The following is a 13,721-nucleotide window of genomic DNA, read 5'->3' as shown; positions in this document are numbered from 1 at the left end:
CGAAAAGGGAGACCCATTAAACCACCTATTTCAATTTCAACAGAAGATGGCGTTAGAAGCTAATAACGAAGCCATACAATGCAAAGTCTTTTCCACGACTTTCTCCGGGCCGGCTCTACTATGGTTCCGACAATTAAAGGCCGGATCACTCAACAGCTTTAGTGATCTCTGACGATCCTTCTTACAGCAATACAGCGCGAACCGAGAGGCTCCCAGAACAATGGTCGATCTCTATCGAATTGAACAAGGGGAGAATGAACATCCAAAGGCATACTTACAGCGTTTCATTGACCTCGTGCATCAAATCCACGACGTCGACCCACTCACCGCAGCAAATCTCTTCGTCAAAAGCTTGCAGGTGGGGTCACTCTTGCATGAGAATCTCACTATGACACCACCATATGACATGGCAGACGTGCAGACCCGAGCCGAGGGCGTCTTCAGGGTATTAGAATTTCGAGAGCGCGCACAGAAGAAGACTGCACTCATCTCTGCTCCCCCAGCGAATAATCCTCCACCACCTGCCAGGGATGACAAGAGGAAGCGGAACCAAACAGATCATACGAAGGAAGGCAAAAGGCCTAGACAAGATCGTCAGCCATCGCGGTACCCATCCTTCGAATACACCGTCCCGCAAGAAGTCATTTATGAAGAGAATAAAGATAGGCCTATCTGGCGAGAGCCCTACAAAATTAACACTCCATCTGACAGAAGGGATAAAAGCAAATACTGTCTCTTCCACAAAGATCACGGTCATACGATCGCTGAATGCCACAATCTGAACAATAAGATCCAAGCCCTCATGAGGAGTGGGCGGCTTACCCAATACATCAAGGAGACAGACAGACCAGGCGCCTCGCGGCAGAACACAGCTTCTGCCCCCACTCCGCAGGCGTCAGACCCCGTACACACAGCCTCTGACAGCACCCTGGAGCCTCTTAAACAAGTCCCTATGATCCACGGGATCGTAGAATCCACCGATAATCAAGACCATGCAATTAAAATCCATAAAAGGATGGAAGAACGAGTGAAGCGGTACAAATCGTTAGGCCACGTGGTCAATCTCGTCACTTCAGAAGAAAGAAGCTACACAGCCTCTGCTATCACCTTCACTAACGAAGACCTGAAGGGCGTCCACCTGCCTCATGACGATGCACTCGTCATTTCCTTACAAGTTGACCACTGCCAGCTGGGCAGAGTTCTGATCGATGGGGGCAGTGGGGTCGACATCCTCTTCTGGGAAGCCTTCCAGAAAATGGGACTGGAGGAGAATCAGATCCAACCCTCCACCATGCCCATTTTGGGTTTCAATAGCCAGAGAGTCTATCCAAAGGGCGTCGTTCGGTTAACTGTGGTAGCTGCAGAACGCACCTTGCCAGTAGACTTCCTTATTATAGACTCCGCCACGAGCTACAACGCCATCATGGGGAGAGGTTGGATCCACCGAATGCGGGGGGTAGTCTCCACTCTACATCAGGTGATGCGGTGCCAATCGCTCAATGGCCGATACACCGTCGATATCAAAGGCTGCCAGAAGCAGGCCAAAAAGTGCTTCCTTACCTTAAAAGAAATAAGTAGCTCTGCCTCCGCCTCCCATGAGGACTCTCCTGACAAATAGCAATTACAGCAGTACCTACCAGCGTGCCTAAAAGGAATCAATCTAGCAGAAGACCAAGAAAAACCCCAAGTTACACTAGATACCTTAGAACAAGTGGTTCTGGATGACGCCGACCCTTCAAAAACGGTCCTGGTCAGTACCAAGCTCTCACAAGATGAGAGGCAGACCCTCGTACGATTTCTCCAAACCAGAATGAGAACTTTTTCCTGGACGCCACACGACATACCCGGAATAGACCCTTCTGTTATGAGCCACAACTTGAATATCTCCACCTACTTCCCACCCGTCAAGCAGAAGCAGAGGAGATTCACTCCAGAGGTCAATCGAGTCATACAAGAGGAAGTCCAACGGCTCCTGAGCACGGGGGCAATCGAAGAATGTTTATACCCCAGTTGGCTTGCCAACCCCGTCGTGGTCCCAAAGAAGAATGGGAAAAAGAGAGTATGCATAGACTACACAAATCTAAACAAAGCCTGTCCCAAAGATAGCTACCCTCTACCAAAGATCGATCAGATGATAGACGCCACGGCAGGATATGAAAGAATGAGCTTCCTCGACGCCTACTCTGGCTACAATCAGATCCCCATGAAATCAGAGGATAGGATTCATACAGCATTCGTAACAGAAGATGGTTTATACTGCTACAAAGTTATGCCCTTCGGTCTAAAGAATGCAGGCGCGACATATCAGAGGTTGATGCACAAGCTATTTTCCTCATTACTCGGGAGAAATATGGAGGTTTATATTGACGATATGGTCATCAAGTCCAAACAAAGCTCTTCACATATAGACGACTTGACGGAATGTTTCGACATCCTTGATGCTTATAAAATGAAGTTAAACCCCACAAAATGTGTCTTCGGGGTATCCTCCGGACAGTTCTTGGGATACATCGTCAGTCAGAGGGGCATCGAGGCGAACCCAACTCAGATTGCGTCCCTCTCAGAAATTAAGGAACCCCGAACCATCCGAGACATACAGGCTCTAGCCGGCAAAATAGTAGCATTAAGTCGATTCATATCACGAATGTCAGACCGCTGCCAACCCTTCTTGCAGTGCATAAAGAAGTCTACCAACACCACCTGGGGACCAGAAAAGCAAAAAGCATTGGACGAGTTGAAGACTTATTTGAGCTCTCCTCCTATATTGAGCTCTCCTATTGCTAATGAAGATTTATTCTTATATTTGTCTGTCTCACAATTCGCGGTAAGTTCCGTTCTTTTTCGAGAAGAAGCCAATCGTCAGAGGCCAGTGTTCTACTGCAGCAAGATGTTGTTAGATGCTGAAACCCGATACAGTATGATGGAAAAATTGGCACTTGCACTCCTCACGGCCAAAAAGAAGTTACGACAATACTTTGAAAGCCACACAATCATCGTATATACGGACTATCCATTAAAGCAGGTACTGAGTAAGCCCGACCTTTCTGGAAGATTATCTAAATGGGCCATTGAGCTTGGGACATACGATATTCAGTTTTTGCCGCGAAAAGCTAAAAAGGGGCAGGTACTCACTGACTTCCTGGTTGAAATTCAGTCGTTCACTCCTGACGCCCTGCCAGAATTACTAGAATCAGAAGATCAATGGTTGTGGACAATGCACACTGACGGAGCATCCAATTCCCAAGGGGCTGGTATTGGCGTCGTATTAGAAGCTCCCGCGGGCCTCAAAATCGAAGAAGCCATTCGTTTAGAGCAACCCACGACGAATAATGAAGCAGAATATGAGGCACTAATCTATGGTTTGGAACTCGCACGTGAAATGGGAATCCAGCGTCTAAATGTCAGAGGCGACTCGCAGCTTATGATAGAGCAAGTGGCTGGGAATTTCGATACCAAAGCACCCCATCTGGCTAGCCTCCTACAGAAGGCAACCGTTTTACGGTCTCATTTTCGCCAGTTCGACCTCACACAAGTACCTCGGGAGCAAAATCAGAAGGCCGATGCCCTTGCCAAATTAGCTTCTGCGGGAGGGTGCACACGCCAATCCTCCATATCTATAAGCCGATCAAGCAAAGATATGGAAGTCTATTCCACCTCATCCGAACCTGAATGCTGGATAGATCCGATCATCAAGTACTTGACCACCTCCGAGCTCCCACCTAATCCGAAAGATGCAAAACTTCTGCGCCTTCGGGCACAACGCTATTCCATGATCCATGGCACGTTGTACCGAAAATCCTTCAATGGCCCATATCTGCGATGTTTGCGCCCATCAGAAGCTAAAAAATTGTTAGAAGAAATACATGAGGGGGCATGCGGAAATCACACAGGGGGACGAAGCTTGGCACACAAAGCGCTTACAGCAGGATATTACTGGCCGTACATGATGACAGAAGCACGAGATTATGCTAAGAAATGTGACAAATGCCAACGATTTGCACCCACCATCCATCAACCTGCTCAAACCCTACACTCCATTGTTGCACCTTGGCCTTTTGCAAAATGGGGAATGGATGTAGTAGGTGAACTTCCTAAGGCCGTTGGTGGAAAACGATATGCTCTTGTAGCCACTGATTACTTCACAAAATGGGTTGTGGCAGAGGCGTACGTCACGATCAGCAAAACAGACACTATGTCCTTCATCTGGAAGCATATTATATGTCAATTTGGAATACCCTGGGAGATAGTCTTCGACAACGGCACTCCGTTCCAAAATGCAAAGGTACAAGAACTATGCGACACGTACAAGATCAAGCTAAGCTTCGCCTCTGTTACTTACCCACAGGGCAATGGTCAAGCAGAGGCTTCCAACAAAGTCATCTTTGCCAACATTAAGAAGAATTTGGAAGACAAAAAAGGAGCATGGGTAGAAGAATTACTGAAAGTGTTATGGGCTTATAGAACAACAAAAAGATCCTCCACGGGGGAGTCTCCCTACGCCATGGTTTATGGAACAGAAGCTATCATCCCAACAGAAGTCGGTCTGCCTACACTTCGGACAGAGATTGCATCTGACCCAACAACGAACACCATTCAATTACTTCACAACCTAGACCTTCTAGAAGAAACACGTACAATGGCCCAAATGAGACTGGAAAATTATCAGAAGGTAGCAGAACGCTACTACAACAAAAGGGTCCAATTACGCACATTTCAAGAAGGAGATTGGGTTCTGCGTAAGGTCACTGGCAACAAAAAGAAGCTAGAGCCTAACTGGGAAGGGCCTTTCCAAATCATCAAAGTATTAGGCAGAGGGTCTTACACTCTAAAGAATGTACGTAGTGGGAAAATCGTACCCCGTACTTGGAATTCAATGTCTTTAAAGCAATACTATTGCTAATAGCTGTACTGTGCAATTCAAAAGTAATGCAACAACTTTCCATTTTTTCACATGCTTTTAAATTTTTCTTATGTACTCAATTCCTTGACGTTATTTTCAACCACATTACACCAAGTCTGACACGTGGTAATTCACTTTTTTCTCAAGGGGGTTCCTCAATTATATCCTCACCTAACTTTGTAACGTTAATCACGTGTACTCAAAAACCACCTACCACAATGGCTATAAATAAACAATCATCTAATGCATCAAGTTGCCACCACATACACCGCATGGCTTACATCTCAAAACACATGCCTACGCTTCAATAAACAAAAAGCGATGATAAAAAATAGCAAGGTTCGCACCCTGCACGTTGGAACCAGACTGAATCTCAACAGTTCATGGCAACAAGGCCACTACACACAGCATATGTACAAGATCCTACCGCTTCTGCGTGCATGCTTCACTGGATTTTGTACCGCATTCTAATCTGACTTGACTAAGCTCACAGGGAACTACGGCCAGCCATTTTGCAGTCTAATCTGCCCTGACTATGCTGATTTGGCCGACCAACGGAGGTGCACTGCAAACCCTACCCTCTTACCCGCATAAGAGGGGCGCCTCCAGCCGTCTAATCTGCCCTGACTATCACAGCAGAACCACCTGCTGTCATGCTTTAGATTCCTCTTCAATGTACACCAACTGGTTTGGCAATCCAAGGTCGGGAGGAACTTTTCCCGCAGTCGCACCCATATCCTGCACAATGAGTGCCTCTGACAGGATGCACGGAAGCCCAAGCTCCCCCCACCACACTACACAGTATGAGTGCACTGGAAAGATACCCGCCCCACAATCTTGACCTTTTTGCATCTGCTTCGGTGCCCTGCTCTACGCTATGACCTCCGCACTCGGTCCGGATCATGTCAACCCCTTTGATCTAATGGGAAAGTTTCCATCCCCAGGGGCATGACCAGACCCGAACAAGACCACTACAACTACTACACATGCGTAAGGAGGTGCACCACCCAGCAATATTGCTCACATCGCGGGAGTAAGACACAGCTATCATAGCAACTTAAATTAGCAGATGCTAAGTGCGGGCACACACACACATTTACTCAATTCCTCTCTCAATATTTGTACAATAACTTCAATTGACAAATGCAAAGCATGGAATCAAAAGTCGATATACACTAAAAAAAAAAATAGCAAGAAATCAGAAGTTGTTATTTATAAGTTATATTACATTAATGGCAATATCCACCCCTGACTTCATAATTGCTCTATTCTCTTGTCCATAATTAATCCCATTCGATATGATGTATGTACTCTGCCATCGCACTCTCTAGCATCGGATAGCCTAACCCGTAGCGTTCACAAGATATATAGTACGGGATGCCACTTCTGATAAGCTCTTCCAGAGCCCACGTTGAGTAAAGCCACTGTGGGTTGTCAAAGATTCTCCTTAAAAAGGGAACCCTCGTCCACTCACGGTGCTCACCTGCAACGACAATGTTGTCAGCCCCAACCCATCACCAAAACACAAAGATGGATCAATCATACAACACTTAACTGGGCATCCTCTCCCACCATCTGTATAATCTTTCGCTGTACTTCGCACGCAAAGGCCTAAAGGATCTATGAAGCTCCTGATCCAAGTACGTCATATGACATACGCCTGTCAACACGCATTCAATTAAGCCCTAAACGACAACAAACCCATACAGTACATACACCAAGGCCACTAACAGGAAACAAAGTTCTACTTGTATTAACAATGTGTTCTATTACAATCAATTACAAACTAACGGCCTGGAGAGCCCAAAGAATTTATTTACAGAAGTTAATGACAAAAGTTAACAAAACAAAAGTGAGTCGTTTATTCTACGGCACCTCTTTCACCCTCTGACTTGCCCTCAGCCGCAGAGGCAGAACCTGATGCTTTTTTATCAGAACCCACGTTGGCAACACTATCTTCAGCAGCTTCCCCGTTGGCATTATACATCGATCCCAGCGTATCGCCCCTCAGCTTCAATTTCTCCAGATGACACGGCGGATAAGAAATCTGCAAATCCCCAAGCTCATTCAAATACTTGTCGACGTCATACTCTCCTATCTTTACATCAACGTTCTTACAATACATCTCCAGTTTCGCCCATTTCTCCTCTGGGGTCTGCTTCTTATTCCGTAATGCCAAATCCAGATACTTGGCAGTGTCCACCTCTGCCACTCTCGCAAGCTTGCGTTCGGTGATCTCTCGATCTCGAATACGCTGCCTAGTGGCTTCAACAGCTGCCTCTGCTGCCCTCTGCAACAACAAAAAACATCACGGAATCAACACACGTGTTTCATGGGCCCATTAATTTTCTAATGCATCAATAACAAAAGATGAGTCACGCACCTCTTCTGCTTCCTTCAACTTCTTCCCAAACAGAAGTTCAGTTTCTAACTTCTGCTTCTTGGCCTCTGCTGCGCTGGCCTCAAGACTGTTCGCCCTTTGCTCCAGCTCTTTTTTCTCTTTCTCTAAGGTCTCCTTCTCAAACTGCAACGACACAATATCTTCTTCAAGGTCGCTCATCATACTGCTAAGCTTCTCCATGCGGGCTTCATGCTGAACGCAGAATTGGCTTTTTTCCATCCACTTATTGGTCATATCCACCAAGTCAGCTTTCAGTTTGTCTCGCTCTACTTCAAGCCCGACAGTGCTTACCAGCTTCTCCTCCGTGGCGGCCACCCTCTTTTTCGCCTCTGCCAACTCTGTCTCTAGCCTCTTGATGGCCTCCACCAGTACATCTCGATTCGCCTCAGCAATCTTTCTCCCTGACCGCTCCTCTTCTAATTTCGCCATCTGCTCTACCAATTTGGCTCCATTCTGCATAGCCGCCGCATACTCTCGCCTTGCAGCCGAAGCACATACATAGCTCTGTGACAAATCGATTATGCCCATTACAAATAACATTACACACATATAACAAAATGCGAAAAGAGCCTAATTTTTTAATTAACTAACCATCCAGATATGGTCTGATACTTGCTACAACAAATCGCCTTGTCCACTTAAAGATCCAATTGCTTCTGTAGGTAGATGGGGCCTGCTTATGCGTAGCATTTCTTCCATGACTTCGTTAGATGCAGAGGGGCCATATTCCGACATTACTCCTGTTCTGTCACTTGCTTCTCCCCCTGCAGATGCAGCTGCAGAAGCAACGGGGGCAACTGGCTTCTCACCTTCTGCTAACGTCGATACCGTAATGCTATCAGACGCTAACGCAATTGTCCCCGCGCCAGAAGAATGTGTCTTCAAAGGACGTACAAACAAGCTATCATCCTCACTCAAATCACTAGGGAGGTACACTGGCGTCTGCACGGAAGAAGACGTGAGCTGTTCCAAGAAAGCGCTAGGAGATTCAAAAGTGTTAGTACCCTTCGGGGACACAGCAGTGACATCTCCTGGATGAAACTCAGAAGCGGTAGGCAGCAATGAAGAAACATCAACACAGAGACTGTCAACACTTGTTACTTTGACAGCCCCTGATTCCTGGCCCATAGGGATAGTTTCGGGCTCAACGACCTTACTTGCCTCAACTGGCAGAGAAATGATATCCGCAGATTCAAAACCCTCCCCGAAAGCATCCTCTAGAAGCTTGTTTTTACGAGAGGCAGAGGAAGGGCGCCTGCCCTCTGAGCCACGTTTATGGCCAACGGCAGACCCTACAGCTAAATCAGAAGCAGAGGTCAATGCCTCTGACAGCTTCGCGCAGACAGCAGGCGACTTCACCTCCATCGGTAAGCCATCTTGCACTCCGTCTCCAGTCGCCTCTCCTGGTAATTTGGAAGGAGAAGAGGAAGCGCCCTCCACATGAGCCACCCCTTCTGAGCCCGCTACCAAGAAAGATCCAGTTGCAGAAGTAACAGAAGGCGCCCCAGGTAAATGCCCAGCAGGGGTAAATCCCTGTGGCTTTTTGCACAACGAGAGGGCCTGACCTGTTGGCAATTTACCGGGGGAAAGTTTGGGGATTGCTAGAGCAGATCCTTGAGGAGTGGGGACAGAGCCTTTCTGGATCCGAAGCTTCGACGAAATGCACTTCCCATCGTCCGAATCTTCGGAAGAGGACTCCTCACGCTCCTTTCTTTTTCCCAAGGCGTCTGTAGGCAAAGGCACTTGCTGAAGAGGCTTGATTTGCAGAGCGTCAGAAGGCGTGGACGACCGCCCTTGGATGCAAGAAGACCTGCGTGATAGGCCGGACTTGTCAGGAGAAGACTCTGTAGCCAGGCCAGAACCCTCCTTCTTTTTACCCTCTGGGACCCCTTGACGCTTGGCACACGCGTTGAAGGTTTCAGTGCACGCCCTTTCGAACTCAGCTTTCGTCAGTGACAGAGTTGAAGAAGTAGGAGGAGATTTCTTCAGGAAAGCTCCCAACTGCTTCGCGCATGTCGCAGTAATCTTACCTAGGGCCATGTCACCCTTCTGCGATCTAACCCGCACAGCTCCAGGGTCGACTCGATCCACGAAGCAGAGCCGAGTCATAATCTGCATGCAGTAGGAGTTCAGTACACCCCTGATACTAATGGCATTCTCCTTAGATTCGTGAAGAAGCCCCTTCTCTATCAGCATGCTCTGTCGCTCAGAACTCATGCTGACCTGAGGCCAAGAAAAATCTGGTACGAAAAACCGAAGCAGCAGTACAGAGAAGTTAAAATACTCGGCAATCATCCAGATACGATTAATGTACATTAAAATTAATGAAAAACATGACTCACCTTTTATAAACACCCTGGCCAGAGGAAAAATTTCCTGAGGCACGTACTCAGGGTACCATGCTCCTCCAACAGCAAAGAAGTATTTATCCCAATTTCGATGGGAGCTATCAAAATCGGTGAACATTGTCCGATTCCAAGGCTTTCCCTCTATCACCTTGTTCGTAGACTTGGTGAAGCACGCGTAAATATCGTCCGATTGAATATTGACATTCTTAAGGCTCCCTATCATCTGGGCCCCGACTATAGATTGAATGGCATTTGGAAGAAATTGCGAAATGTGAGCCCCGGAGTTTGAAATTATCTGAACAAGCAGCGCCGGGAGAGGGAAGCGGAGCCATTCGATATGTCTCAAGCTCATGACTATCTCAGTAGGCTTCACTACGTCCTTAAATCGCCATTCTCGAAGCTCGGCCTCCGAGAGCATCCTCACCGTCACATTGTCTGGAATGTCGAACGATTTGCGCATGCGTTCGAACGCATTTTTGTATCCATCACGATCCGTAGGGTCGGGAGATGAACGAGAAGAAATTATCACACCGAATGGGATGATTGACGAAGGTTTGAGCTGGAGAAAATCTCTAGGGTTTTCTTTGAAGCTTCTCTCTGGAAGAGGGAACAAAGTTTGGAAATCTGAATGAGAATTATTTTGAAACAAAAACTACTTAAATGAGAGGTGAAATTTTGAACCAAACGTTTTACTCGGTAACTGTGTACGCATTAAGTATAACCTGTCAGGTAATCAAATGATCATGTACCTGCGGATTGCCTCGGTTTACGGAGAACGACGGCTTTAGGCGAACCTTTTGGTGTTGAAGAGTCGGCCCAAGATTCTAACAGATTAGCATACCACATCTGTTCAAAGCTTGGGCCAGGGGGCATCTGTTGGGCCCAAAATGTTCGGCCCGAAAACACTTGCCTCACTTATCAAATATTCAAAACGGAGCGTTTAGACAAAGGGATGTTCCAAAGCCAGAAGCTGTAGGTCAGAGGCAATCCGCGCCTCTGACCTCTGAGCGAGACATCTTAAAAGTTGGTATTTTTGGAGGGAAATTTAGTTACTCTCCTTCCTCATTTTCAGGGTCCACTTGAACCAACTAACTGTTTTGTATATTTCATCCTATAAATATGAGATTTTGAGGAGGAAAAAGGGATCGAACTTTGAACTGACTTAGGCATCGGAGTGTCTTTCTTGCAAGAAATCCCGACGAGTCAAAGGCAGATTTCATCACCGGAGAAGAAGCAAGTCGTCAAACATCGTCGGGTCTTTACCTCCATAAATAGAAAGACAAATTGTTGCCCAACAGGATGCTAATGAAGTGGTATATAGTTCCAATTTAAATCTTGAATCTAATATAAAATTTTACACACTTTAATGTACTATTATAGAAGCAATAGTTGTATTTTACAATCTTTGTTGTATTAATTTCATTTTACAAGCAATGAAGTTAATAAATATAGGAATTGTAACATTTATTTTCTCTCTTTTTTTTTTTGTCATGCACATTCTCTACTAAAAGAAATCATGTGTTTTGTTAATTATGAAACTTTATATATCCCTTACAAAATGGCGTGTAGTGGCCTATTGCTTATAATAAATTGAGTAGTCGAGTATGTGCAACATATTATATTCTATAATCACCAAAGAAGGACACATAAGCTATGCAATAAATTTTATTGTTTTGTTTTGCAGGTATAATTTTGGTAAATAGTTTATAAGAAAATAACTCAGTTTGTGTACCATATTTATGTTGAATGTATTTTGATGCCTTAATCAACGAGACAATGCTTGAGCTTGGTCATTATTGTTACTAACTTTGCTACTGGCAGGAGCACTATTGATATTATAGCTAAGTATTGAATTTGAAGTTCTTTGAGACTACCCTGCTGCTACTCTGTTATCATGAGCAGGGGAGGAAAAAAAATAGATTTTATGACTATAATAATTTATATAGATCTCAATAATTAAATAATGCAGCATGAATGAAAAAGAAAGCAAGAATGACTCTAATGATGGCTGATACACAAGACACATGTTAAAACATAAATAAAAGTTGTATAACAATTAGCATATAAGAATAAATATGCAGCCCCTTAAAAGAAAGAATAAATATGCAGCAAACGTTTATAGCATTTATGTGATTTGATTAGTTATTTCTATTTTTAGTAAGCCCATTTTTTCTTTTGTTTACTCCGTTATAGAACAAAAGAATTAATATTTATTATGGAGTTGAATTAAATGTGTGAATTATTTATAAAGAGTTCTCAAGTAGGACTTCCTTGTTTCAATTTCCTAAGAGGATTTGGTAGCTTCATGACCTAAAGATCTCTCAAATTTGCTTTGTTTATTATGTGATTGTAGAGGCAAAAATATATATTTTTCCTCTCCTTTATAAAGGAGGTTTAGATTTTGAAAATTTGGAAATCCAAATCTCACTTTCTCGACAATTAAATAGAGTTTCTAATTTTTTTCCTTATTTTTTGTCTATTATGCTTATTTTTTGTGTGATTATATGACAGGTAGTTTAGAAAAGAAATGTGGTTATTTTCTATGTGAAGCTTCAAGTTGGTATAGTTTCATTCATATTTTTTCAGTTTCTTCTAGTTAATTTTGTTTTGCTAAATATTATTAATATAAGTTGCCCAAATTGGACTCAAAAACTAAATCATATTTTTTCTGTTACTATAGTAGCATGCTTCTTTTTTATATTATTTTTTATAAAGGATGTCCAAATATGAAGCTTTTCATTGGGCCTGTGTGAACGGAGCTATAGCTTTGCGGTATAAATATTAACAACCAAACTGTATTATTTTTCTGTTTCTTCTTCTCTTTTGATTCAGTAAGTTGGTATTCTGTGTGAATTTCTGCAGCTCGCTGGATGCATCTCTTCTGCTTTCTAAATGGTCTTTTTTGGTTTCACTTAATACGAGAGGTAACACTAACTATATTAATAAAGCTGAGTTATACTCATGTTTGTTTTCCTTTAAAACTGAATGCACATTTTTTTTTTGTGAAATACAACATATTCATAAAATATGTTCTAGTCTTCATTGTACATTTATCATAGATTTACTGAAGTTCTTTTTTTGAATTTGCATTTTTATTATTTAAGAAATTGACAGATTTTTCTTTCATCAACTACAATCATTATGAATGTTTTCTCTATGTCAATTCATGATAATTGATTCAAACTTTTGGTGAGATTCTACAATCTATCTTGCATTAATTACAAGCTTTAGGGACCTTAACTTGAGTTTCTACCATAATTACCCATCACCACTTGCCTCTTCTATATATATATGCACATATTTAACTTTTTTTCATTAGTTTAACTTGTTGATTATTAAATATGGTTCTATGGCTAATTTTTTTAAGGTTATATTTGAAAGAAATACAATGATATATTTGGGATGTCTGTAGGATCATCAATAAATACAACATGCCTTGGTGGGTATGTTTTATACAAATTTTTGGGTTGATTTCAATTATTTGTTATAGGTGTCTATTTATGAGACAAAACTATCTAGTGAATTTTTAAAATTTTGAAAGAACACACACCACTTTTTGCTAACTTTTTGACATTATTGCACAGTGGTATAACACTATTTTTACCCTACATCAAAGTAGATAAACTTCGTTTGAAATTTTATTTGATAGATTTTTCTCAAATTGGAGTTACTATAGTCTAATAGTGATGTGAGATTATATGAATTATCTCTCCACCCGATATTTTATCAATTTATCTGTTTTATAATTTATTTATATATATTAATATGTACTTTCATATATATATACTGTGGTTAGAAAGTGCTAACGGTCATTCACATAATTACTAAAATTATTTGTCTGTACATTTACTGGCCATGCTTAACAAGGGATAGTTTGAATAGATTTTTTTATTCCACAAAATTGATGTTTATCTATAATTAAGCTTTTACTTTTTTATGACTTAATTATTTTTTCTATGTGTTATTTACCAAATTCAACAAAAGAACTATACAAAAATCTGATATTGAAGGCTTTGTTGTGCTGACATTTGGAAGATCACGAGTTCTTACATTCATTTTTGAATATGCTGAA

At 42.9% G+C, this 13,721-nt stretch overlaps 3 protein-coding genes across 3 annotated transcripts; 2 read left to right on the top strand and 1 right to left on the bottom strand.

Moving 5' to 3' along the window:
• The first annotated feature begins 220 nt into the window (after nt 1-220).
• LOC133796189 (uncharacterized) lies at nt 221-1,618 on the top strand. Its single transcript, XM_062233669.1, has one exon. The coding sequence runs from the start codon at nt 221-223 to the stop codon at nt 1,616-1,618; it is 1,398 nt and encodes a 465-aa protein (XP_062089653.1).
• Nucleotides 1,619-1,810: 192 nt separating this feature from the next.
• On the top strand, nt 1,811-4,927 carry LOC133796188 (uncharacterized). The gene is made up of 2 exons (XM_062233668.1): nt 1,811-4,741; nt 4,904-4,927. Exons 1-2 carry the CDS (start codon nt 1,811-1,813, stop codon nt 4,925-4,927), a joined length of 2,955 nt encoding a protein of 984 aa, XP_062089652.1.
• Nucleotides 4,928-6,761: 1,834 nt separating this feature from the next.
• Nucleotides 6,762-7,829, bottom strand: LOC133796187 (uncharacterized). Its single transcript, XM_062233666.1, has 2 exons — nt 7,284-7,829; nt 6,762-7,190 (listed from the first exon to the last, which is right to left on the bottom strand). The coding sequence occupies exons 1-2, from the start codon at nt 7,827-7,829 to the stop codon at nt 6,762-6,764; spliced, it is 975 nt and encodes a 324-aa protein (XP_062089650.1).
• Nucleotides 7,830-13,721: the final 5,892 nt, after the last annotated feature.

The sequence above is a fragment of the Humulus lupulus genome, chromosome 8 (genome assembly GCF_963169125.1).
Source record: "Humulus lupulus chromosome 8, drHumLupu1.1, whole genome shotgun sequence".
In the NCBI taxonomy this organism is placed as follows: domain Eukaryota; kingdom Viridiplantae; phylum Streptophyta; class Magnoliopsida; order Rosales; family Cannabaceae; genus Humulus; species Humulus lupulus.
Note: the sequence above shows the minus strand (reverse complement) of the source record. Positions and strands in the feature narration are given on the sequence as shown.

Coding starts and splice junctions, on each gene's coding strand:
- LOC133796187 (XM_062233666.1), bottom strand. CDS start 7,829: ATGGGCATAATCGATTTGTCACAGAGCTATGTATGTGCTTCGGCTGCA. Junction 7,191..7,283: donor AGTTGAAGGAAGCAGAAGAG/GTGCGTGACTCA, acceptor TTGTTGTTGCAG/AGGGCAGCAGAGGCAGCTGT.
- LOC133796188 (XM_062233668.1), top strand. CDS start 1,811: ATGAGAACTTTTTCCTGGACGCCACACGACATACCCGGAATAGACCCT. Junction 4,742..4,903: donor GAGATTGGGTTCTGCGTAAG/GTCACTGGCAAC, acceptor TATTGCTAATAG/CTGTACTGTGCAATTCAAAA.
- LOC133796189 (XM_062233669.1), top strand. CDS start 221: ATGGTCGATCTCTATCGAATTGAACAAGGGGAGAATGAACATCCAAAG.